Source organism: Haliotis rubra, unplaced genomic scaffold, assembly GCF_003918875.1.
Source record: "Haliotis rubra isolate DU_JTF1 unplaced genomic scaffold, ASM391887v1 Scf1445, whole genome shotgun sequence".
NCBI classification, from domain to species: Eukaryota; Metazoa; Mollusca; class Gastropoda; order Lepetellida; family Haliotidae; genus Haliotis; species Haliotis rubra.
Genome location: NW_025765387.1, coordinates 53,939 through 80,788, shown reverse-complemented (window position 1 = coordinate 80,788; position 26,850 = coordinate 53,939). Strand labels below are relative to the sequence as shown.

The window sequence follows — 26,850 nt, the reverse complement described above, 5'->3', positions numbered from 1 at the left end:
GGCTATTTATTGCCAGCAAATGAAGGTAGATCTCCATACTAGGAACCATGGGGACACGACTTTTGCTGCATGGACCCTTGTTCATGTTTGTTCTAGCCCAGACTGGGTTGTGACTGTTTCAGTCACCAATAATAATACAGGGTTTCGTATGGTGGCTGATTAGGGCCATCGCTTTCTCGCCTTAAAATTCGGAGGCGAGAAAGCGATATCTCGAGACGAGAAAGCGATAACGCGAGACGAGAAAGCGATAACGCGAGACGAGAAAGCGATAACACGAGACGAGAAAGCGATAGCACGAGACGAGAAAGCGATATCATTGCGCGAGAAAGCGATAGAGCGAGAAAGCGATAGAGCGAGAAAGCGATATTACCCACATTTCAGTGCTGTCTGCGCATGATCGACTACAAACGGGAGCTCAGTCGCCATCGTAATTTCTGGATAGTATTAAATGGTCTTCAGTAATGTTGTTGCCCACGAATGGCGGTGTATGACTTGACGTTTAGAAAATATCTAAAAGAGATGTAGACTTTCCTTTGACATGCAGTGTGCACGTATGCAATAGTCATATCGTGAAATAACGGAAACGTTCATTTTGTGATGTGACTTAAGGAATTACATATTTTTTGACATAACTGGATTCGAATTGTCTTAACCAACTTAATCACACCAACCAATTGAATTGTTTCTTTGATGGGCATTTTAGATGTTGAGTTGATGAAGAATAATGACAATTATATTGGATATACAACTTCTTTTATTCTGTGGAGGCGACGTTTCGACATAGATTCTAATGTCGTTGTCAAGCAAGTGATACATGAGTAACAAATTGAGAGAATATATACATGAGTTGTTATTACAGTAGATAGGGAATGAGTTGTTTATACATTAAATGAGGTTGATGTACAACGCTTGTAGAAGAGATTGAGTAAGTTGATTGGAAGCCAGAAGGGTGATATACAAGGACTAAATTAGAATTTATAGGAGGCCAGGTGGATGTATATACAAAAGATGGGTTTGATGTACATAGTTGAATTGAAACAGATAATGTACACAAGAAATATTATTGATTACTTTATCAAGTGATGGTAGGCATTGGGAATGTACTATCCTTCATCTCTGTTGAAAGCGGATCGTATCTTCTTGATGTGTACTGTTTCCAAAAGTTTCCGAATTTTCTAGTCTGACTGGTTCTTTTCTATGGTTTTCTTTGAATTATGATGTTGTGTGAGAAATGTGTCGGAAGTGCCAGATGAACGGGAGGGACCTATGACAAATAAGGCATTGCGACGAGTATATTTTCATGGCGATTTCCATCATGAGTGGCCAGCACTAAGACAATCAACCACATCCACACCATCATCCTAAAATAAAATCACTGAGTGAGTGTGTGAATTGAAATATATGTCGCCTAAGAGCCATATTCATGTTTTAGGTTCATTGTTGATGGTTTTGTGACGCCATATTGTACGCCATCAGTTCAATTCCAACTTAATGGAATGGTGAGTTACACTTACATTCAAACAAATTGGAGCTTGCGTTTCTTTTGCAGCTCAGTTTATTACATATACATCACATTCAGAGAGTTTTGAAGTATGTGACACTATAAATGAGCCGTATGTAGACAATTCAAAAATAATTATCAGTTCTCACTGTTTGGTTATAGGTGGAGGAATTAGAAATGAGGCATGGGAACTTAACCGTTTATGTTTATGTCACTTTATTGTATTTCAGGGTGATCAAAATACAGCTGTAGTTTCTTTGAATTAATAAAGACGATGAAATTTATTAACTGAAGAACTTCACCTACATGAACCCAATTCGCTCCTACCCAAAGATAGAGGAGACGCACGTGACAGTAAAGCACCTTGGTACCTCAATGTAGTAACTGAACCATTCCACAGTCAATGGTGTAATCTAAGTAAATAAAAGGATGCAGTCAAACGTTCGTCTAATCAAAGCTGAAAATAGTACGCAGTTAAACGCTGGTCTAGCCATATATAGTGAACTTCTTTGGATGGCTTTTTAGAAGTTGGTGTGCTTTAACAACGGGGAAAGTTATATGGATATACAACTCCTTTATTATAATGTAAGCGACATTTTGGTCCGCCTATTTCAAACCTGTTCTGCCATCAAAATATCTATCAAAACCCATCTTTTCCGCCATGTTTTCTTCTGACAAAAGTTAGATGATAGACATGTTATACCAACAACTGGTTTTCTACAATATATTGCTACCCTCCGCCGCCATTTTGACTGTATGTAATAATTGATGTGTGTGATATGTACTCTTATACCACCATTGGTGGTCTGTTGAGAATAAAAGTAAAGTAAAGGCTACAGCTGGACGTGGTCGCATAGGTTTTGAAAAAGTGATTGGTTACGCGTGTATCCAGTTAACCTTTCGTAACATTTTCGTTTCCAGAGGAGGACTTGAAACTCGTTCAATATATGGAACTATCTACCTGTATCATCTTGTTTATAACTTGGGCAACTCATGTCAAACAATTCAAATCGAATGAGAGCAATAGGTGATATTCACTGGGATGCAGACAAATGAGAAAAGGGCGTCAAATCTGCCTGATTGTACGATATATAAATGAACAGATTCAAGAATCTGCATATTTACAGTTGCAGTTGCATGGGCATTTCCGAATAGTACTGAGTCTAATGTATATCCTTTTTGGTAAAAGTACATGTTATTTCGAGTTACAGTATATATTGGACAAGTAAAGAAAAAGTGAAAACTATCCTCATTTTGCTAGTCAACATGAGCATATCGGACTTTCTAAAATGTATCTTTCATACTTGTGAGCATTGAGGTCACTGCAGCCAAATAAACCCTCCTACACATCTACAAAACATTTATCATGTACACACTGGAGTGAGTGGTTCCCGTCCTTCTCTATCCCCAACTAAACTCCTTACAATATATCAAAAAAGGCCACAGGTGCAAAGACTAGTAACTACTAGATAGCAGTTACTAGAAGAAACCAAATTACTCAATAACTACCAGACTGGATCTGAAAACAAAATATCAAAACACCAAACAAAAACAGGCACCCTTAAATTCAGAATAAACCCTTTAAAACATCCCTATCCAGCCACACATGACAGTGTAAACTCGATTATCCAGACTAACTCACAATGTCAAGGCCACACACCGCACATTTTAAAACCAAAACATAAACACCGTACCCTGCCTCCCCAGCCCTACTTTTTAACATTTAACCCCTTTTCATCTATTTAGTAGACTCCTTATTAGCTTATCAACAACAGTTGAACTGTTCTGCACAATAAGTCACAATATACTTTACACTACTTACTTAGTTGAACTTATACGCAATCATGTTCCCAACCCTCTTACGTCCAACTTCTCAACTCCCCATCTAAACTAAATTATTTTCAATATACAGGTGTTTTATGATATAGTGCTTTATTCCCCAAGTAATAATTATATCACCTTTTTGTTAAACACACCTATCACGTCGGTCGATGACTTGTGGCACTGTCTCAAGTAGATAGTTGGGATATGGGGACAGACAGACATATAAGTATGTAGACAAGCCATTCGTGTAGAAGTATGGGAGACGATGGCACATACATTTAGAACAATACCTTTTTCACATAAAAGTGGAAATATATACTGAAAGGCAAAAGAAATGTCGTAATATGGGAAATTACATTTAAGTATCAATGGAACATTTGAACCTATTTTTTTAAAATAATACGCCACTGAAATGCAGTACCGACTTTCATCAGAGAAAATAACCCCTCTCCATTGTCCCCCACGACAGTTTTGCCGCTGTTGTGTCCACGTGGATACGTTCCCGGCGGTGACGTTGGGTGAATATGGGTCTCCTGGCAGGACATCGACAAAACAGGTTCCTGGCTTGGAGACGTCGCCGAATGGTAGGTCACTGACTGGTCGCTGGTGGTTTCCTATGGTCACCCAAGCTGTTTCTCTTCCCCTTGCGAATAGGTCTTGCACGTGTTGATGGACGATATGACGGTCCTGGCGACGTGTTGTTACACGGGGTTGACCACTACGTGGACGGTCATCAGTGCTGCTGGTGGCGTTGTATCCCACTCTAAGACGTTCTATCGTTCGTACGCTGCAACTGAAGTCATTAGCAATGACTCGAGCATGTTGACCAGCGTGCAGACGTCCAATAGCTTGTTGTGGTTGATCTCTCGTTAACCTAGTCATAGCTGCTGTGTTCAGAAAACAAGTGAACGATTGCCATTCAAGCCGGCAATTTATGCCTGAATGCATTTATGATGCACGTGCATCTCGATTTCAATGTTGTGTTTGTGGGAACTTTTCCCTCTCCAAAAAACAAAAACATTTCTAACTTCAATCTCAAACAATACTTTAATGGGCAATGCAGGCTATACGACCACGATTCATGTTTCCTCAAACTTGACTTCTGGTGTATATTCACAAAAATAGGTTCAAATACTCCATTGATACTCAAATGTCATTTCTAATATTACGACGTTTCTTTTGCCTTCAGTATATATGTGTGAAATAGGCACACATAAAAAGACCAGATGAAAGGCACAGGGTGTATGAAATTCCATCACTGATACAATAAAGCCCGACGGGAAGTTCGTTTGGTTGGTTTGCTGTTTAACACCGGACTGAAACACGACGTTACGGAGTATATTTTATCCTTCATCAGGTAAATGAAGAGACTAGAAACTAGGAAGAGAAAGCTAAAGACGTACATTTGAAACAACAGTGATAAGATAACAAGGGAAGCCAGTACTTAATTAGCGCTAAATAGGTAGGGTGGATGGACAAATGGAAGCCAGGGATTGTTAATCCCGGCATGAATAAAGATATAACAATGGTAGCATTTAACAAGGGAAATGACAATAAAGAAATGCAAGCCAGGAATTAATCCAGACCTAATTAGTGATGTAACAATAAATTAAATGATTGTTATCCTTTTTACAGACTTTTTAAGAGCCCTCATTTATTTCAACGAAAACACACTCGGTTTCTGGTGTTATTGTTGGATTATTGTTTGGACAAATCAAAGGATTAATTATAAAAATGCCACAGAATTCGAAAACATGTTCATTTTGTTTCTATACGATTAAACCAAATGACAACAAAGCCTCCTGTTGGATTAAATCATACGCAGGTTAGACGTCATGTGCAGACAGGGCAGAATTATGTGAAATATCGCTTTCTCGCTCTATCGCTTTCTTGCTCTATCGCTTTCTTGCTTTCTCGCTCTATCACTTTCTCGCTCTATCGCTTTCTCGCTTTCTCGCCTTGGTATATCGCTTTCTCGCTCTATCGCTTTCTCGCTTTCTTGCTCTATCGCTTTCTTGCTCTATCGCTTTCTCGCTCTATCGCTTTCTTGCTCTAGCGCTTTCTCGCTATATCGCTTTCTTGCTATATCGCTTTCTCGCTATATCGCTTTCTCGCCTTGGTATATCGCTTTCTCGCTCTATCGCTTTCTCGCTCTATCGCTTTCTCGCTTTATCGCGTAATGGTATCGCTTTCTCGTCTCGTGCTATCGCTTTCTCGTCTCGTGTTATCGCTTTTTCGTCTCGCTTTCTCGTCTCGCGCTATCGCTTTCTCGTCTCGCGCAATCGCTTTCTCGTCTCGTGCTATCGCTTTCTCGTCTCGTGTTTTCGCATTCTCGTCTTGTGATATTGCTTTCTCGCCTCCGAATTTTAAGGCGAGAAAGTGATGGCCCTAATCAGCCACCATAGTTTCGGGAGATGTTCATAGAGAGTCTGCGGGGGCGATGGAGAGAATGATCTAAACGCAACGTGGTTATAGTATTAAGGAGTTTAACTTGATTTTCTGACCCCTTTGAGGCTCTGCCACTCTGATTTTTTTTCTTAAGAATATGACCAATGTGTGTTTTTGCTTCGAGCGTTTTAACAATTTATTTATTTAACGTTTGGGGATTGAGATTTAGGAGTTGAATGAGAAAATAATTTCTCTTGTGCTACAGATGAATCCTGATCACATGATGATTCTGGACGTGGGACGTAAATGATTCTGTTCTCTGTGTTGATCAGGAGTATCAGATTTCACCATGCATGTTAATCTGTTGGGCAGGTGATTGGAGAAGTCTTGACTGTTGGATTGAATAGGTTTGGACATGTTTTACAAATAGAGAAAGGCTACGGATAACAGTTTCATTTCTGGAAGTGAAAATCGAGACAGAGGCTATTGTTGGGTATTTGGTAGATAATAACTTGAAACAAGTTTCTTCTAAGATCATCATAACATGGACATACAAATATAAAATGAAGTTCATCTTCAATAGATGAAGTGCATAATGCACACATTCTCATATTTCTTTCTATAGACAATCTTCTTCCTTCATTAATACTTAAATCTAATAGACCTAGTCTGAGCTGAACAAATGTGCGTCTGATATTTATTGATGTCAATAAAGATAAATATATTTCTGGTTGGATAAGGTTCTTAAAGGACCTCTATAGATCATACCTTGAACTACTTTCGAGAGTCGAATGCCATTTTTGATGGAACATATTAACTGACTGTTCTCGGAAACGTTTAAGAAAAAGCGTTACATTACCTACTGTCTGATTTAACCATGCAAATTCAAAGCCATGAGAAAATAAAAGATCTCTAATATGTGAAGCCCAAGTTGTCTTGCGAATGTTATCGAGATGAACAAGCATATTATAAGCTATTTTAGGCATACGTTGTTTATGCATTTCCAGAATCTTAAGCCAATACTTTAAACATCTGATCATATTAAGGTATGACTTGTTTAAGTCACAAATGTGTGCAATAATGCCGACGTGGCTTAAATTAAACTCACTGCACGTAATAAATTCCACTATTCAGCATGTACTGCATACAAATTGCTTGTTTGGCCTGATTTCGTATAGGTCGTTGTCGCAGTGGATGAAGGATGCTAGACGGGATTCGCATTAACTTTGTATTACAAAAAACAAGTCATTGTTCCGGGTTCGTGAATTTAAACATGTCATCTCAAAACTTCCAACCGCCCAGTCTTTTGAATATCGGTTAAAAATGAATACTAGCAAAACATTATTTCCATAGGCGAAAATTTCACCCGAGAGTCAACTTCCGTGATCAAAATTGAACAAAATGTTTGTAAAATCGCAATAAACACATGTGAAACGTACTCGTATTTCCGCCCATTACGGAAACACACGACAGTTAATGAGCAGAGGCGGGTATTACGTGACATGACCTCTTTGATTTTACCTCAGAACGTAACAGAGATAATGGATTCTGAGGCAGTAATGTCATTTCTGACATGGATACAATACAAGCTGAGTTTATATCTTGCAAGACAAACGTCCAGTGAAGATGAAAAAGAAGAGTCAAGCGAAACGGAGACACCACTTGATGTTGAAATAATGATTAAAATGGACCACATACCACATCATGAATATCGTGTCAGCAGAATGTGGTACCTGCCCACCAACCCCCTTAATACATGACCAGTCCCCAAGGCAATAATTATGAAAATGTGATTGCAGTTACCTTTGTCTCAAACGGGTAACTGCAAGGAGTATTGGAATTTATAAAAAGTAATCATGCTTCAGACGTGGAAAATAGAAATTGTCTGGTAACCTTATGAAGATACCATCCCTGATGTCTGTCTTATGTTGACGTATTTCATACACAGCTTAAGTTAAACCATTCACTCACTGCACATAATAAAATCAACTATTGAGCATGCATTGCATACAAATTGCCTGTTTGGCCTGATTGTGTATGCGTCGTTATCCGTGAAATGAAGGATGCTACACGCGATTCGCATTAAGTTTGTATTAGCAAACAAGTCATGAGCTCTCATGAATTTAAACATCAATCTAAAAAGCATCACGTGCTTTATTGTCAACTCAAAACTCCCAAGCGCCTATGCTTTTGAAAAACGACAGACAAAATTACGGTTTGTATTACTGTAGAGATTGGTCCTAGTCCATATGGCCAACTTTTGCCACATATGACGTCACGAGCAAAAAGGTCACGTAAATTCCAGCGGAATATGCTTGATGGCCGAAGCTCTGTCAACAGAAACTGTTTCCGAGATTAAAATGTCAATAAACATTCTTCTGCATTAAACATTGGGGTACATGTTCCTGATGGCGCAGTAAGTCCAATTTTATTCACGGTAATTTTCACACTACGTATTTCAAATTACGGACTACGTGTTCTTCTCATGTTTGGCTTAAGTGGAGCCAACTGTTGACGGGATGGTGTAAATCCAGCTTGAGTCCATACAGGTAGCAAATAGTACTGTAAGTACCCATGGTCCCAAAACAACCACGTCCATTAAATGAATTAAAGCTGGAGAATGGGTTTACCCGGTGTTGTTTGTAAACAATTCGAGTCAGGACCTATCCAGTGTTTGTCACCATGCGATACGATGACCGAGCATGTGTTTATGAATCACTATGAAATAGTGATGATACCAGGTGTTCGCGAAAAGGTGAGCAAATCGTGCCCAACCGGTGGCACCCTTCACTAACATATGCTACGTATAGTCAGTTGTTCACCTGAAATAATTCGGGAACGTTAGTATAAGTCCAAATAGGGAATTGCAGTAACCCATGTCCCAAGGGACATCCGTCTCAGATGCAGTTGAATGTTGACTTGAAACATTGTTCCCAAGTTTGTTTTGTTTATTTTCAAGTACAACTGATTTGTAACTATTATGACTCGCAACTACTGGTAGATATGGTGCAATTCAAAATTGGGAATTGCAACGGGCATCCTTTCAGTCACGTGTGTGAGATTTGTAAACTTGTCTACAAATAAAGGTTTGATGTTTTAGTTAGTCAAGCGTGTGGAAGATGGAACTCATACACGTTTTTACAGAGAGTAAAATGTTTTTACCTGTAGAGATGTGTAACGTAAGCATGGAACGCTTGAGCTACTGATCTATTTGAATAACGCTTGTCGACAATGTTAAAAACCTACATTTATAGCAGCTGTTTTGGTGTAGTATTTGGTGGACATGAACGTTCTTATGTATATGTACTTGAGCAGGGACAACGTTACTGCTTTGGGACAGAAGTCACTGAGTCATAATTGTCATTAGTATTTATCTATGCTGAGACCGATGAAGTTCTACGTTGAAATGGTCTTCAGCAACGCCTGCTTGTCGTAAGAAACAACTAACAGTATTGGGTGGTCAGGCTTGATGACTTGGTTGATACATGTCCAAAATACGTACATCGATGCTCGTGCAGTTGCTTGTATCAATTTGGTCTTGGGATTGTCTGGTCCAGATTCGATTATTTATTGAACGCCACCATATACCTTGGATATTGCTGAGTGCCGTTTTAAGCAAAAAACAATGACAATATTTATGTTGGGTCAGCTACAAAGGAAATGTTCAGGCCGAGCATGAAATAGACAAAACAAAAACTGTCTTGAAAGCACAGTAGGATCATTAGACTATTACATGCTAATTACTGAAATAGAACAATTGATATGTAACAGCACAGTGTTTGTTGATAGTCGAATAATAGGTTTTGAATGTTCTGATTTTAGCTTTATGAATAAACTTACGATATGATTATGGATAACATTTTTTGAAATGACCTTAAATATCAAATAGATGTTAATGGTTTTCTTTTTCTAGGGTCCAATGCAGGTAGCAAATGTACTGTAAGTCCCCATGGCCCGTAGTATGGTGATCTACCTTCAGTTGTTAGCGATCTATAGCCCAGTCTTATATTGTATTGTCCCTAATAATCATATATTTTTAAGTTAATTGCTAGTTTTAATACCTCAAATTGTGATCTTCTAGCTGTTTTACTGTCCTTTGTCGACAGATTTTTTTATCTATTGTTACCATATTAACTCATTAAGGCCGAGAGACGCATATATGGGGCAAATTAATCATCTCCTCAGAGCGAGTGACGTGTTTATGGGGCAGGTAGTTAGCAGTTTCTCACAGCGAGAGCCACATACAGTCGTCAACAGAAAGCACCTCTTATTCAGCGAGAGATGCACATGTGTGTTGTACTTTCAAAAATCGCACTGTACCTATTATTTCAACCAATTTAGCAGTACTGAGCAAATGTTAGCTTTTCTTACGAGAGATCCCACCTTTAGTATCAATCAAAAGTAGTATTTAAAGTGTTTTGATAACAATTGCTAATCATTATCATAGGCTTGTACAGCGTTAAGCAAATGAACGCATGTCGGCGAGAAAGGGGATTATGATGTTTTTACAGAGGAAAGTGCCTGGTACTCTTCCTTGGGAATGGATACTTAAATACTTCGTATGCACCTTGATTGAATTAGATGTAATGGTTTAGAGGTTACTAAAAATTATATTTCCTTCACCTACCTAATAAATAGGAAACAATATACGAAATTTCAAGGACATACAAAGAATTCAAACACAATAGAATAGTTTGAATTTACTTTTTAGGCATCATTACGTTGTCATGTTTCATATACTGAATCATAATGTATAAACACAAGTAATTATACATCCAAGCTCGAATAGATTAAACATAATTGAACTTACTAATTTGAAGTTTACTGAATTGTAACTAGTTGTTTTCCATAATCTAAAGTTCGTAATGTTACCTAAGCGAATATAAAGTGATAAGTCGCGCCTTTGCATCGAATACATATATACATGTCAGTGTTATTACAACAATGAAATGTTTTACTACGTTTGTTACAAAAGACAGTAAGTTGGTAATTCAAAACATTGTCACACATGGACAGAAGTAATATCATAAGCTATTACCTGTAAGCCACACAAAGGTATTTCAAGCTTTTCTGTTCAAGCTGTTGAAAGTTTCATGTTGATTTGAATTGTCAGTTTTCCATGCAATTTACATGAGCATTCTGTAAAACGTTTGTATTTGATCTGTGTAATTATCAAATCCAGTGCAATTATCACGTGTATCAATCAACTCAGTCTCTATTGATCCATCGTCAATAAAAGCTGGATAGTATATCAGTTGCGGTATCGATACACATGCGTATAATCATTCACGCAGATAACAGTAATGAGATAATTGAACGCCTCTTTCGACCTTGAAATAACAGCCTCCGGTAGAATGCATATGTAGTTACGTCCTTGTTGAAAGGAATGTCCCGTGACAAGTGTAAAATAAACAGATGCGCTGTTATATCATTGGACATCTTGCTTTATGGAGTCACGCCCCTCAGTGATGTTTATCCATGCATGCACATCTGTAATCTTATGAACCTCGTTTGCATTCAGTAAAGATATAGGCACGCCCACCTTCAAAAATATTGGGGGGGGGGGGGGTCAACTGCAAGTTTATACACTATAATAATTCAGTATAGTGTCACCTCGTGAATTCTGTAATGCGTGTACTCTAGTTTGGATAGTCATTCGTATCAAGGTGAAGATTATATTTACATGTACAGCAAACCATTATGTTTTATGTACTAGTTGTGTGCATAAAATGTATATGAAAATAAATACTACCTCTACTCAGTGGTTGGATTTCAATCGCTTTGTTTTACTTATCGAAAAACACGAAAATGAGGACAAATAAACTCGCCAAAGTGACTATCTACTCCTATTTGTCTTATGTGTATATTTCATTCATCGTTACCAGTGTGTATGTTTACAATACACAAACTGTTACATGATAGCTTGAGTTGATAAAGCCGAACCCCAGCATATCGACTGGTCAACGATATAGCCAATAACCAATCCAAGCTGCTGAGTGACCAAACGTGCTCTTCAGAAATTTCGCCCACGCCCCGTCACCTGTCCTTTCCTCTGTGACAGGTATCTCATGATACGATTGGTCGCAGATAACATATGAGCAGCCACTATACTGAACAGTTGAGATACCAGTGTGTATGTTTACAATACACAAACTGTTACATGATAGTTTGAGTTGATAAAGCCGAAACCCAGCATATCGACTGGATATAGCCAATAACCAATCTCTATCCAAGCTGCTGAGTGACCAAACGTGCTCTTCAGAAATTTCGCCCACGCCCCATCACCTGTCCTTTCCTCTGTGACAGGTATCTCATGATATTCACGTTCTGTTAGGGAAATTTGATGACGCCCTATCACGTGACTCTTTGTTTTATTTCTATGCAAGGAATATGTAGTATACATTTTGTACATACATTTTGTATGTATGTTTGTATGGTCACGTATGTTTGCTGCATTAATCTGTATGAAATAAAGTGCAATGCTATGAATGTGCTTTGTGCTAGACACAGACTAGCGTTATAGTACTTTCATTAAAATAATTCGTAAACACTAGAAATGTATCGGCAAAACCGTTATTTTCGTCGAAGATTATAAAGTATGAAAGTAAATTCTTCTTTACAATATGTCATTGTCATAGATGTTTTGTAAATTTAAACCTCACACAATGATATAAGAGAGAGAATTTGTTAACGTGTGTCTCATCTGTTACATACAAAGAATACATGTGTATGCATATTGTGATAAAATATAAATGTACAAGCCGACAAGAGGTCTACAAGAGAAACTTGCAATAAAATTACATAAAGCTTGCAATACACGACATGTATTCACACCTGATTTCTTTCAACATATTACTTTGCGACACAATTAAACAATCAGGACTTGTTTGTACGACTAGACAGTTTCCTGTGATCCCCGAAACCTGCCAGGGAAATCAGGTGTGACTAATTAGTCTCGGCACAGAGAGTGGGCAATCAGCGAGGGCTTCCAGGTGTTGAGTAGTGATGGGGCTCTCGGGCTTAATGAGTTAACTGTTTAGTCCCGATAAGGCTGAAATATCGCCGATGATACTATAAAATTTAACTCACTCACTCACTTTCACAGTGTAAGCTGTTATTTAAAGTCACATGGGCAGTATTTCAGCCATATCGTCCCTAAACATATTTTTCATTAATGATACATTTAAACCTACGTATAAAACCTGTCAACAAGGGACAGAAACAATAACTGGAAAATAGTGATTTAAAACTAGTATGTAAGCAATAATAATAAGCAGATTCAAATCAATACGACAAAAACTGGATGTATATTATCATATCAGTGACTGTATTTTCCTGCCTGTGTGGACCCTAGCTTGATTTACACTGTCCTCTGCTAATGGCAATAATTGCCCGAAGGCTTATCTGCCTCAACGTAAAGACTGACAACAGGGAAATTTCTGAAAGATTCAAAACAGTCTTTGGCCTTAGACAGTCTTACTTTCAAGCTGCTTTTGCAGGCTCAACCAGATACAATGGAGCCACAATTACGTTTTGAAAATATCAGTGACACATTTCAGCGTCAGCATCACTCACTTTGACAGTCACAGACTGGCAAGAACCTAGGTAAGTATTAAACATTAACGCCAGTGAATAACAAGGTCAGTGATTACTCCAGATTTTCGCGAATAAAAGTAAGCATGCTCTGCCGTCAGCACACGCCACAATGTGAATACAACGACAGTAACTACTTATTGCCCGATGAAGCACACCTTTACTCTGGACAGTCAACTGAACTGACGTGAAATAAATTGATTTAACGTTATTTACGTGTGTAGAAATGAATGGCGTATGTTGATAAGTAAAGAAGATTCGTTTCGCAAAACATAGAGCAACAGTGTTGATGTCTCAGCCCTGATGTCTTTTGTAGAAAGGACGGTGTACTCACCTGTATGTGTTCAAGTCAGTTATAGCGCATAGGGTACAACTCACTTATCAAACAACGCTGGTTTACGATGGGGAAGGTGGTTTGGTGTTGAAGTTTACTCGAGATCCGGTTCACACAGGATCATCAGTTGAACATGTGTGTGGTGTCGCCCTTGACAACCGAAATATGCCTATGTACTCCAAGCAGCGAATGGGCAGCATGGATTGTTTCATTAGACGATACAGCGTTACTATACGCAAACTAATCGATTGACCTGGACATGATCTACATGCCATTAATGCAATATGAATATAAATGCGTAGAGAACGTGTGAGTATGTAGCAGGATCCATATAATCAGGACACTCGTGGTGAGTGCTGGGTAACGGTAATAGCTCTTTCCCCGTTTGGACCCAGGGAAGAATAGGTCCATAGCACCCCATTGCTGGTCGTGAAAGGCAACCGAATTGGGCAACCTGTTTGCCTTGGGTTGCGCCCCTGTGTCGGTGTAGGAATGGGATGCTGGTGTTTAAGGGCATTGGTTCCAGGAACAGCGGTTCTCGGCCAACACACTACTCCAACCCTGACTTCACGTAGACGGGTTGCAGAATGGACTCGGCTCTATCAATCAGCTGGCCACAACAGGCCCTGCACCCGGAGAGTAATTTTTCACATACTTAACATATTATTTAGTCTTGGCTGTTCAAATTCTAACCATTCTCATATGAAATCACCTATGTCCTAGTCCTATGCTAGAAGGCGGTGGCTCCAGGGCCAATCTGGTGACGTTGACCACTGAATTCTGTATGTCTCTAGATCATTGTTTGGGGCCGGGCGTGACAATTAATTTATTCGACAAATATAGCTGTTCAAGTCATATTTGCTGGAGTATAACGTCCCCGTATCCCTGGTGTTAGGGTCTTAGAGATCCTGTGCAAATGAACACCGCCTTGTTTACACTCCATGGTGGGTGGGGAGCGGGTGTGCTGAACAAATGTCCTTCCATAATGGATCCCAAACCATCTGGTTCACGGCGAAATGAAAAGAAGAGACTCTTTGAAAATATTGATGAATCATCAAGAACTGTTTATTCCAAAGCTGATTCCTGGGCACGTTTCCAAGTGATTGAGACAACAGCCTCTCTTCCAATTATAAATCATTTTGCCAGTTCCAGGGCTGTTTCAGGTATTTGTCGGGAGGTCTTATCCTCCACACATTCACGTGAAAGATCACCAATTGATCTACCATAATGCAATTGTCCAATCTGTAGCAGTGGAATTTCGGAGGACTGAAAAATTGTTTCAGTGAAATACAAGTATGTTCATTCAGAATTTTTAACCATCTGCATTATGTCTCGGGGAGACAGGTCTAAAAATATACGGACACTTTAAATTTAAGACAGTACAGTAATTACCACTCTTCCTTTCGTCCAGGAGATAAAGCAACTGGAGAAGTGTCCATTTTGGTACGACAGGGTATCATACATAGCCCTGTCTCTCTTAATACCAGTCTTCAAACTGTAGCTGTTCGTCTGACCCTGCCCATTGCGTTGACACTATTTTTCTGTCTCCTCTTAATACCTCGGGGAACAAAGGGCCGCAACAACACCCCTCCAACGGACGCGGTTCTGGGGGGTCCTCTTCAGCTCGGCCCACGTTGTTCAAGCTGCCTTCGCCTCTGGGTTGACGCTATGCAGCTTGTTTATCCCCCACTCTTCTGATGGAGTTTCAAAAGCAATGTATCATCATGGGCAGTCTGAACGGACACAACCCGCCTTGGGTAAGTATCCATACAAATAATAACGGTAAAATCTTTAAGGAATATATTTCAGAGAATTATCTCTGTATATTTAACGATGAATCAACTACTTGTAACACTATTGTTTGTGCACACTTGTCAGCGATATGTCTGGACACTTGTCAGCGGTGTGTCACTCATAGCTAGACAAAATATAACAACCCAGGCTGAGTATGGCCATGAGAATTGCCGACTAATCAAAACATGGCCACCTGGGCAGATCATGCCAGTGGGAACTGCTGACTAGTAAAAAATGTAGCAAGCTGAGCAAATTCTTTATCATTCATGTGCACATAAAAGCAGGAAGGATAGGCAAGTAAGGCAGAGCTGGCAGACAGCGGGAAGGCCGTGGACAGACCAGCAGAAGGGGCAAACCAGGGACGTGAAGGGATTAACTGACCAGTCAATCCAGTTATGTACAGCCCAAGTGTCGTGTCAACCTTACCTGTCAACTGACCAGTTAATCCATTTATCTACTGCCCAAGTGTCAACCTTACCTTCAGGCCTTCCCCTATTAGCCTCTGCCGGACTCAAGTTGCAAGTTGTGTACTAAGTGTTCACCCAACCTCACAAAGTGTACCAAAGAAATAAGGAAAAAATATACCTATATTTGTACGACACTGCTACTTGTGATGCTCACCCTCTCTCCACCCACCCACCACTCGCCTTACCTCACAAGTGTACTCAACACATAAAGCTACCATTCTTTGTGCGACGCTGCTTCTCGTGTTGGCTCAAGCCCCCCCCCCCCCCTATCCCCAACACACACACACACACACACACACACACACACACACACACACACAGAGGAGGTGTTACATACTTACCTACATCCAGCTACTGGAACATATTCTGCCCTCATCTGGTTCTGGTACTCACCGATTCAACCTTGTATAACGAATTTGGATTGATGGTTTATGATGACCCATGTGGGAATGATCACTTCCCAACCGTTCCTAAATCTTTCAACCCTGTTGATGAACCTCCTTTATCAAGAAGGAACTTCACCCATACCGACTTGTCAGTATATAAGACTCTATGTATTGAACACTTGACCTTCTCATCAACAGTGAAGATCCTATGAAGTCATTTTCTGATATACCTAATGGCATTACTGACAGAACAATGCCACACTCCTAAGCAGTTCCACACATTCGTAAACCTAGGTTCAACAATGAATACAAACAGGCCAGAAAGTGTAGGGAGGAAGCGGAAAAGTATTTTCTACCACATCTTGCCAGTCTTGGAGAAATATTGTTTTGAAAATACATTCACACACACCGATTTCAAAGGTGTACAAAGAATAAAGGACAAAGGTTAAAAATAACCATTTGAAAGACGGTGATAATGTATTAACTGATAAAGTTGACAAACTTGGTGACACATCGCTGACAAGTGTCCAGACATATTATCGATGATAAGTGTGCACAAACAATAGTGTTACAATGGTGACATTTTATTAACTGGGGCGTTGGGGTAGCCTAGTGGTTAAAGCGTTGGCTCGTCACGCCGAAGACCCGGGTTCGATTCCCCACATGGGTACAATGTGCGAAGCCAATTTCTGGTGTCCCCCGCCGTGATACTGCTGGAATATTGCTAATGGCGGCGTAAAACTAAACTCAGTCAGTCAGTATATTAACTGATAAAGCCCATATTGCGAATACACTTGGGGAAACTCTCGTCAAACATTCGTCTTTATCCAGTTATGTCCCTGAGTTTCAGAAAACATCAGAAACAACAGGAGCAGAAAAGAATTAATTATAACTCAGACAATGGTGAAGATTATAATGAATTATGTTCACTACAAGAGCTACACACTGCTCTTGAACAAGCTCGTGATACAGCAACAGGAGCTGATAACATGCACTATCAGCTCTTGAAGCATTTACCTGAATCACGTTTGGAAACAGGGAATTTCCACCTGGAGTTTCTCTTACACTCAACATTAGTAACTATGTCAGGGAATGAATGCTTTATTCAGTCAATTTGGTGCTATCGTATATGAGAACAATACTATTCATATGTTCACATAACTGTACGACATGTCAAATCATAACGATCACTTTGACACGTTGTTTGATCACCAATTTAGTCCCTTTGGCACACTCCTGCGTAGTCGTCAAGGTTTTCGATTCGTGTAACTTCATTCAGGAAGTGTCGAGGTCCATGTATATATCGATCATATTTCTCTACCGTAGATTGGCTAACTGGCCCGATATAAAACAGCTGAAAGTGTATGAAAAAAGTACATTTGACTAAAGATAATTCACATTTATTTTATTCACGGAGTCTCAAATCTGGAACAAATTCTTTATCAAAGACATTAAGAATGCATAACGTTTCCACCGAGACATACTAGAAAACTAGGTTATTCCTGCCACATAACCGTCCCGTTTGCTGAGGACAATGTTTTACGTCTTTGGGTCATCAGGTTCGAGGGATTGTTGTTTAACTCCGCACTCAGCAATATTCAAGCTATATGTCAATAAATAATCGAGTCTAAACCAGACGATCCATTGATAAACACCATGAACATCGATGTACACAATTGGGATACAATGACATGAGTCAATCAAGTCAGCGAGTATACCCATCCGATCCCGTTAGTCGCCTCTTATGACAAGCTTGGGTTGCTGAAGACCAGTTCTCACTCGCATCTTCACAGGTGGTTTATGCATGCATTCTACACTAATTGCGTAGATCGAGAGCCATGAATTTTGTCATCCAATCAAATCGCTAGAGAGGTCCTCGGTTATCCAATCAAATCGTTAGAATCTGAGGTCAAGTCGTTACAGCACAGGTCAACGCAATACGACATTCGTGTGACGTACGAGATTAGTATGCCATACGTTGACCACGTGGGTAATAATTGATGGTGTATATATACAAGTGACAACAGCGTGCACACTGGGTGAGTCCTGCGTTTCACATGTGCGTACAAGTATGAAGCCTGTGGTCTAGTATAATACCGATTCCTGTATGCTATTTCAGTGTAGAATTCTAGAAATTTCTCCAGTAAATAGTTGAACATATATATGTGTTGGTGTATTGTAATAAAAAAATAAAATCTGGAGAGACTCACCTCAACCGGATACGATGCCAGAGTTCTAAAACACGTCATTTGCTGGCCGGATTTAACGATGGTTATAGCTTTCTCAAGTATCCACTTCATCATCTGGTTGTACTCCAGTGTTGACAGGCCTGGAGTGAGGGAGGGAGTTAGTTTAGTTTTACGCCTCTTTCAGCAAATTCCAGCAACATCACGGCAGGGGCCACGAGAAATGGGCTTCACACATTGTACCCATGTTGAGAAACAACTAATACGAGTCTACTTCAAATTTAGAGCTTCGCTAACAAACTTTAAGATAAACAAGCTAAGAACCAATAAAGATACAACGGCAATCAACCCCATCTGTGAACTTTATAATCATAACCTTAATGAAGATGAGAACCATGTATTTTTTGTTTGTGATAAGTATAATCAAGCCAGAACTCTATATCTACAGAAGCTACAATCAGTCTACAGAGGCCCACTTAGCATTCAGGCAATTTTCATGTCACAAAATAGTAATGTACAGCATCTAACAGCTATCTATCTCAATGAGATATTCAAAATAAGATCAATATGAAACTCAAATGTTTATGATCACGTGTAATCTAAATTGTATATGTCAACTGTATCATAGGCCTTATGGCCCAAATACTACTGAATAAACTTCTCTCTCATGTAGAGAATCGAACCCGGGTCTTCAGCGTGACGAGCAAACGCTTTAACCGCTAGGCTACCCCACCGCCCCGACAGGCCTGAAAGAAGCAGTGTAAGTAACATTGAGATGTGTACCTGTACGGGAAGAGGAATAACTTCCACTTTTCTGTATTCAGCTTTTTCTTTGTGTCGAGCAACAGCTCCAGCTTTTGGTGAATTTCTTTTAGGCCGAAAAGCCCTATGGTCCCCATGGTCCCAAGTATGGTGACCTAACTTCAGTTTTTGGCAATGTATAGCCTGTTTTTACATTGTATTGTTTTTATAGCTAAAATGTTTTAAATTTACATACTAGTTTTGTATTCATATCTGTGGTATTCCGGTTAATTGTACTGTGATTCTTTGACCGGTTTGTATAATTTAACTGCATGTATTAAGAATATGAAACCTGTTTTAGTCACTCATTTACTCACTGTTTTAGGTACAATAGAACATGATTTTTCAAGAATTATTTCCAAGAGGCTCCTTCGACGTTTGCCTAAATGCTTCATGAGGGTTACAACACTCAACTAAAGGTAATACGAATGTCTCGCATAACCTGTACTGGTAATAAGTCAGTATTAAATGTAATGTTTCCATTTGTGCCAATGACAGGTGCTACATCCAGGACTACACATACCTAGCCTTTTCCCGAACACCTGGTGTCATCCACGCTTTTTAGTGTTCCATGTACAAGTGAGTGAATTAAAATGTAAAGTCACATTGGCAATATCTAAGCCATATCGTGCCTATTTAAGCTGTATATTAGTACAAAACTTAAACGATATACACACTAGTAAATAATGGACAGTAAAAATAGAACATTTAGGAGAAAACTGTACTGTGTTTGACGAATTGGGGACGTATATCGGTGATTATATAGCAGCAAATTTAGTTATATCGGCGACGCGAAGCAGAGCCGATATAAGTAAATTTGCGACTACGCGTCGCCGATATAACTAAATTTGCGGCTATATAACCACCGGTATTCGTCCCCAATTCGTCAAACACAGTACAGTTATCCCCATTATTATTCAATCGTTTTACGCTGTGTCTTCGTGAAAGAAATTCATCAGGTAAACCGGGTCAAAGTGTTTCTAGGTCAAAGTTAAATCATATCAAATCCTTGAACTTACACCATCGCCAGAAAAAGTAGTTTCTTTTAAACTTCAACACGTTTATTATGTGCACACTGAATAAATCTGACAATGATGAATAAATTAGTATAAGGGTAATGCTATTTTTTAGGGCTTTATCATTTGCAGAAGCCCCGCGGTGTTTCATTAAATGACCAACGAAGGATGGCAGTTGAAAAAGACCGAGGGCTTCTGCAAATTATAATGCCCTCAAATATAGCATTACCGTTATTACTGCTAAAATACATGGAATTTGTGTTGAAAAGTAAAAGGAAACAATGAAGGAATTTGACTGTAAGTTTACTCAAAACCAACTTCTGATGGGGTTGACTGCCCGAATGCAATTACGCCATCGAACAATTAAAGTGACGTCACAACAGAAAGTGACGATATTCGACCTTGGCCTTTAACAAGACCATAGTCTGCAACATGTAAAACTATGTCAGTGTTGGGTTTTGGTCCAACAACAACGTAAATAGTGCAATTGTTAAGGTTAGCACCAGCAAGAAAGCCAATATTACCGCTACTTAAAGCGGGAATTCGGGTTGCTTTGACTTGATTGACCCAGAATATCTGCCAGTCCAAAGCCAATGTCGAATGAACCGACGCACCCTCTATGACGTCACTTGACAACAGAACTGATAGTGGCCCGTCGTTAAGGTTGAGTGGTTAAATTTCATTTGCAGCGGCCCGCAAATTTCTGAAAACAGGAGGGCCGTTTCATGATAATTCCATGTGTTTTAGCTATAAAGTGTAATAACTAAAATGGACGGAATAATCATGAAACCACCCTCTAGTTATTAGAAATGAGCGGGCCGCTGTAAAAGTTAATAGCCCGGTGATCCCTCAACTACGGGCCACTATCTGTTCTGTTGTCAAATGACGTCACAGCAGGTGACGTCACGCTCCTTAATGCCGTCATAAATCTTGTTTCATGATCGGCTGTTAGCGTTGGGTCAACAGCCCGTTGCGAGTAAGTTGTTTGAACTTACAATTAAATTTATGATATATCGGGATAGGGGAGTTAAACTGACCTTAGACTTCTGCAAATGACAATGCGCTGAAAAACAGCGTTACCCCAATAGTGTAGGGATACATTCAAAGGTTTTTGTGAATAGGTTTTCAAATTGCCACCGTATATGCTGATTATACGGTCGGAAATTTATAGCATTGACCAATCAGAACTCGTGTTACATATTAAGTTGAATTAGAATACATATTTACACGCTAAACTAGCATACTTCTGTACACGATGCATTATGAAACCGGTCTGTAGATCGCCAGCAACGGGAGGTATATATATCACCGCACTCGGAACCATAGCCAGATATGTAGCTTTCACACCCTTTATGTTGAACGGGCGGTGGGGTAGCCTAGTGGTTAATGCTTTCGCTCGTCACGCCAAAGACCTAGGTGGATTCGCCACATGGGTGAAGCCCATTTCTGGTGTCCCCTGCCGTTATATTGCTCACTCACTCACTCACTTTATGTTGAACACAATTTGCTTTGGTGTTTAGTCTGTTTAATGACTATTTATATTTCCACAAATGGTATTACGTCATCAAATACGGCCTGGCATATCTTACTTCTTAAATGGGGAACGCAAAACTGTGAAAAAGGAAAGAAGGAATTCGTGCTAGTTCATGGTTCCATTAAGAATCGATATATAACACCACGTATTTCAAAGTGTTATTATATCTACCTGATGCTTAAAAGTGTTGAATAATTGTTATTTTTTCTCTCTGACTAAAACTTTGACAAGCGCCAGTAAATAGTAAAAGGTGAAAACCCGTCTGGGGAGTCATGTAGGTAGCAGAGGTACCGTATGTGCCCCCATGGTCCCCTCTATGGTGTCCCTAACTGTGTTGCTGGCGTGCTCCAGACAGATTTGTATGTATAAGCGTTAAATACACAGTTTTAATGTTCTATTACTAGTTGTAAAAACAAATACGTGATACATTGCTTGTTGTTTTTCTGTCCATCGATGACGTATAACTATATCAAGTCACAATATGGCTGAAATATTGCCAACATGACTTAAAATTCAGAAGCGGGTTCGAGTCCCCACATGGGTACAATGTGTGAAGTCCATTTCAGGTGTCCACCGCCGTGATATTGCTGGAATATTGCTAAAAGCGGCGTAAAACCAAACTCACTCACTTACTACAATGCAGATGGCATTGGGAGAATCCACGTTATTAGCTTATCAAAGGTGATTAATAAAACTAGGTTTGTTGATAAGTTGTGAGAATGAATCATGATAGAATGAGTGAGTGAGTGAGTCATATCGGCAGTATTTCAGCCATATGGTGACTAAGAAAATTTATAAATGAATAAAAACAAAATTAGATATTATACTTACCTGTCTGCAAAGGACAGTAAAACAACTAGATTATCACAGAAATACATGTACATGGACCCTAGCTGGATTTAAATCATCACTTCAGCAATTAACAATTAAGACACATCTAGCCATACATTAAATTAAATACAGAGTGCACTGTACACATATTCTACGATTAAAAAAGTGGAAAGTTTTAATTTACTTTGAACGTACCCTCTCAGGAGGACGAACTATGATAGAAGGTGCAGAAAGTGCACTTTGCCGAAACAGTCCTTGCAGAGCAGGAAAATACATTCCTCACGCAGAAGTGATAACTTAGTGAGTTAGATTTGTAGTCACATCGGCAATATTTCAACTACATTATGACTAAAACAGGCTATACATTAGTACGAAATTAGTTTCATTATAAAATCTGTCAGCTAAATACGGTAAAACAACTGTAAATTCTATTTTATTCTAACACCAGCTAGAATATAAGATCAAAATTAGAACACTATTGAGGACAATACAAAATATCACCAGGCTTTAGATCACCAACAACTGTAGTTAGATCCCCATACTAGAGAACAGGAGGACAATACTTAACCCCCCCCCCACACACACACACACACACAACCCCCTTGAGGTTACAGCAACTAACAATCTTAGTTGTGATGAATTTGAACTACCAATCAAAGACATCTATCTGCAAAACATATCAATCAATATTGTTCAATTTATTCTATTTCTTTATAGAAATCATTCATTAAATGGCAATTAACAGACCGAGTATTAATAAGTCTCCTTAACTGTTTTCACATTGAAATATTTATCTCTTGTGATGGAATAAACAACATAGTCAAGAAAGCGTCACGAGGAAGCCCTTGGCTGGATACCCCACATGGGCAAAATATGTGAAGCCCATTTCTGGCATACCCCCACCGTGATATTTGTAAAGTATTCGCTTACAAGCGGCGTAACCCAAACTCACTCACTTGCTCATAATGCCTAAATCACTCTTTACTGATTCCCGGCTCATATATGCGAGACGGTCCCCAGCCTACTTCCGGTACAAGATTTCCAGTGACAAACGTTTATTCAAGAACCAGTTCTGGTTCCAAATTGCAAGACCGCCCAATATGATTTTACTAGACCGGACCAAGTGTACAACCATGCTTGGCTGTTGACAGTTGTAATAGTTGGCTAATTCGGGGATGGTTGGATCAGAAAGTTCTTATTCCTGCAAGGATGATCGTTTCTTACTGTCAACTGACAACCATGAATCCATTCGAAAAGGTATGAAACATTGTTTGTTATCGGAAGTAAGGTTTGGCAAAGAGCCGTGTCCTAATTACGGGCCCTACACTCATGGTTGTCAAAAGTCGGTCGAAGAAAGTCCGATTAAAGCTCAGGTGTTGCTTCTTAGGTTGATATTCAGTAGTCAGATTCAACCATATGAAAGATACTGACTGTTGAGAAGCCAATTGTGTTTGTAACGAGGGAATACACTTCAAGGAGAAGCACTTTGCAAGATATTTAACTCGATACCGGCAAGCTGATGTGACACCATTTTTAAATCACGAGGCCATATAGAGCACCCTGAAAATCAGTGTTTGCATTCACCTAAGTTGCCATTCAGGTTGCTGAAACAGGATGGATGTGCACGCGGCAAGAAATGCTCACTGTTTCCGAGAGCCCTTAGTTTAATCACTAACTTTCCTTTATAAATGTATATTATTTCCAAAGCAATTTGTCCCTTTCGCAAAAAATCGTCCGTATGTTGTTGGGATTGTAAGTATAGAGCGCAAAGGACGGAGAAGGACACGATCGAATATTTTCTGAACAGTCTCCATTGGACACAACTGGCAGGCGAATCATGAACATTATATGCACTGACCTCGAAAAGTCAGCGGTCCAACCGGAAGCACATTCATGTCTACCTGGATAGTACGGATTGAACTGAAGTTACGTTACATAGTATCCTGAACTTGGAAATAATTCAGCTTTGTCGTGGGCGGACACCGTTAAATGAAAGATAGAAGACGTTTAGCCGTGATACGTGCTCCATAGCTAACGTTGACTCTCTTGGACAGGGAAGTAACGGCTTTCACTTTAACACGTATAATCTGACTCTTACCATCACTTGAAGGTACACAAATAACTCCAGATACAACAGATATAAAAACCTGTAATGCGAGGGAAACGTAGACACGTGCTCCTCTTACGACAGTGTTTACCTTTGACAGGAAGAATCACACTGTCAATCACCATGAGTTCACTATCGAAAGACGTTGCCCAGAGATCGTCGGTATTGTTGACACCGAGCTCCCTGGCGAAGTCGCTGATGTGGTAGAGGCATTTCGTACTGAACTCATATCCCCGCCTTGATAGAAACCTTGTCATCTGGGACCATGTACATGCTTTCTCAACGTGAAGAACTGAAACACGTAAAACATATACGTACTTGACAAAACACAGCTTCTTCCATCAATAATTGTTTGGAGGAATTATTTGTCCTGCTTAAATGCAAACAATATACCTATCTTAGAATATTCTGCTGGATATTCTCACCTGAAAGTTTGATTATTAAAACAAACCTTTTGCCCAATAAGTTACAGAAAACATCTGAATCAATTAATACATTTGTCTTGCGTTAATCCCAACATCTTCTGTAAATAATTATCAATGCAATATGTGGGAAATATGGATATTGCCGTCACAAATCACAACATGATTTGGGTTACTCCAGATTGTATCTTGTTTCTTTTCTACACAATTAAAGTAGGAAATTGGAACCATATTAATTGACTCTAACGCTCACCTGCATTAGAATAAGTATCAAAATGATATAGAGAAGTATATGGTTAATTCAATACAAAGGAATTGTCATTATTACTGACAAACATATATCATGACAAGAGTATACATTTACTAGTATCGATATATACATTGAATATATATATATACATATATATCCACTATCAAGTGGAAGGAAAAATCATTCTGGATGCCAAGCAAAAAAAGATGCAAAGGGTGCCAAAATACATTGATGTGGAAATATAATATAAGGAATCAGTAAAATCAATGAAAATCGGTAAAAGGTTGAGCATGTGCTGTCCTATAGGATGAAAATGTGTGCACTTACTAAGAATAACATGTGGATTCCCAAGCTCCTGTTGAAAAAAAGAATCATTGTAAACAACTTGATATTTTCAACAATGTTCAAACAGGCATACCCTAATGAACGAAAAACTCCCTCTTATGTTTAATAGTTAAATTGATATATAAAGAATCAATGTAAAAAGATACCCTGACCAAGAAAATATGAAATGAGAGATGACTTCAACTCTCCAGCAGTCATTTTCCCTCATAGTTGGATCAATATTCAATTTTCTCCATCACTGTATACAATGCATCCATTATTATACGTCCTCAAGGAATGATTTCTGAAGCAAATGACACAGCGATGAAACTAACCGTCCAAATAACTTATGTTCCTTTTCAGTGATATTCCACAGAAAGGTAAACATAAGGAAGATACAGAAGACAAATCATTTGTCTAAACAAATGTAGTTGCAACTTCGTACTGACTGATGATAAGTACACTAAACATGTCAATAACTGTACAAACCTTAAAGGAAAACAGCACACGGATGCCAGATAATTGTTTCAATGTCTTCCGAATGCGTAGTATATCTTTTGTCTCACGCCTTCCCTCCTTAGGGGGCAGAAAGATGTCCACTTTGTATATAAGAGCGTCTCGATCATCAGCATCGCTGAGAACCGACAAGGAAAGGCAAGACAGGATAATCAGACCGATGACGAAACGCATCATTGGTGCAAGTCTTTTCCTGTTGGCAAAAATCACGTTGTTAGAGGCAAGTATGTTCAGGATTTTTTAATTTAACCTCATGTTAAAATGGACGAAGAAGCTCAGGCAAGCAGTTGCTGTTCGAATTGCACTAAAGTGACATATTCGAGAAACAACACGTGCAATGTTTACACTAAAATGCCCAAAACCAGATGCTTATCATTTCAGCTGAATTCAGTCTTATGAAGTCGTAAGTCGCACCCGTGAACGTCCGGGTTAGAATGTACATTCAGCAACCAATGCTTGTCGTAAGAGGCGACTAATGGGATCGGGTGGTCAGGCTCGCTGGCTTGGTTGACACATGTCATCGGTTCCCAATTGTGCAGATCGATGCTCATGCTCTTGATCACTAGATTGACTGGT

General features: G+C 39.3%; 1 protein-coding gene across 1 annotated transcript; it reads right to left on the bottom strand.

Annotated features, from left to right (window-relative positions):
• Positions 1-17,372: 17,372 nt before the first annotated feature.
• LOC124269379 lies at positions 17,373-26,466 on the bottom strand. The gene is made up of 5 exons (XM_046704397.1): positions 26,248-26,466; positions 25,762-25,789; positions 24,854-25,054; positions 18,498-18,616; positions 17,373-17,641 (listed from the first exon to the last, which is right to left on the bottom strand). The coding sequence occupies exons 1-5, from the start codon at positions 26,449-26,451 to the stop codon at positions 17,504-17,506; spliced, it is 690 nt and encodes a 229-aa protein (XP_046560353.1). The 5' UTR covers positions 26,452-26,466; the 3' UTR covers positions 17,373-17,503.
• Positions 26,467-26,850: the final 384 nt, after the last annotated feature.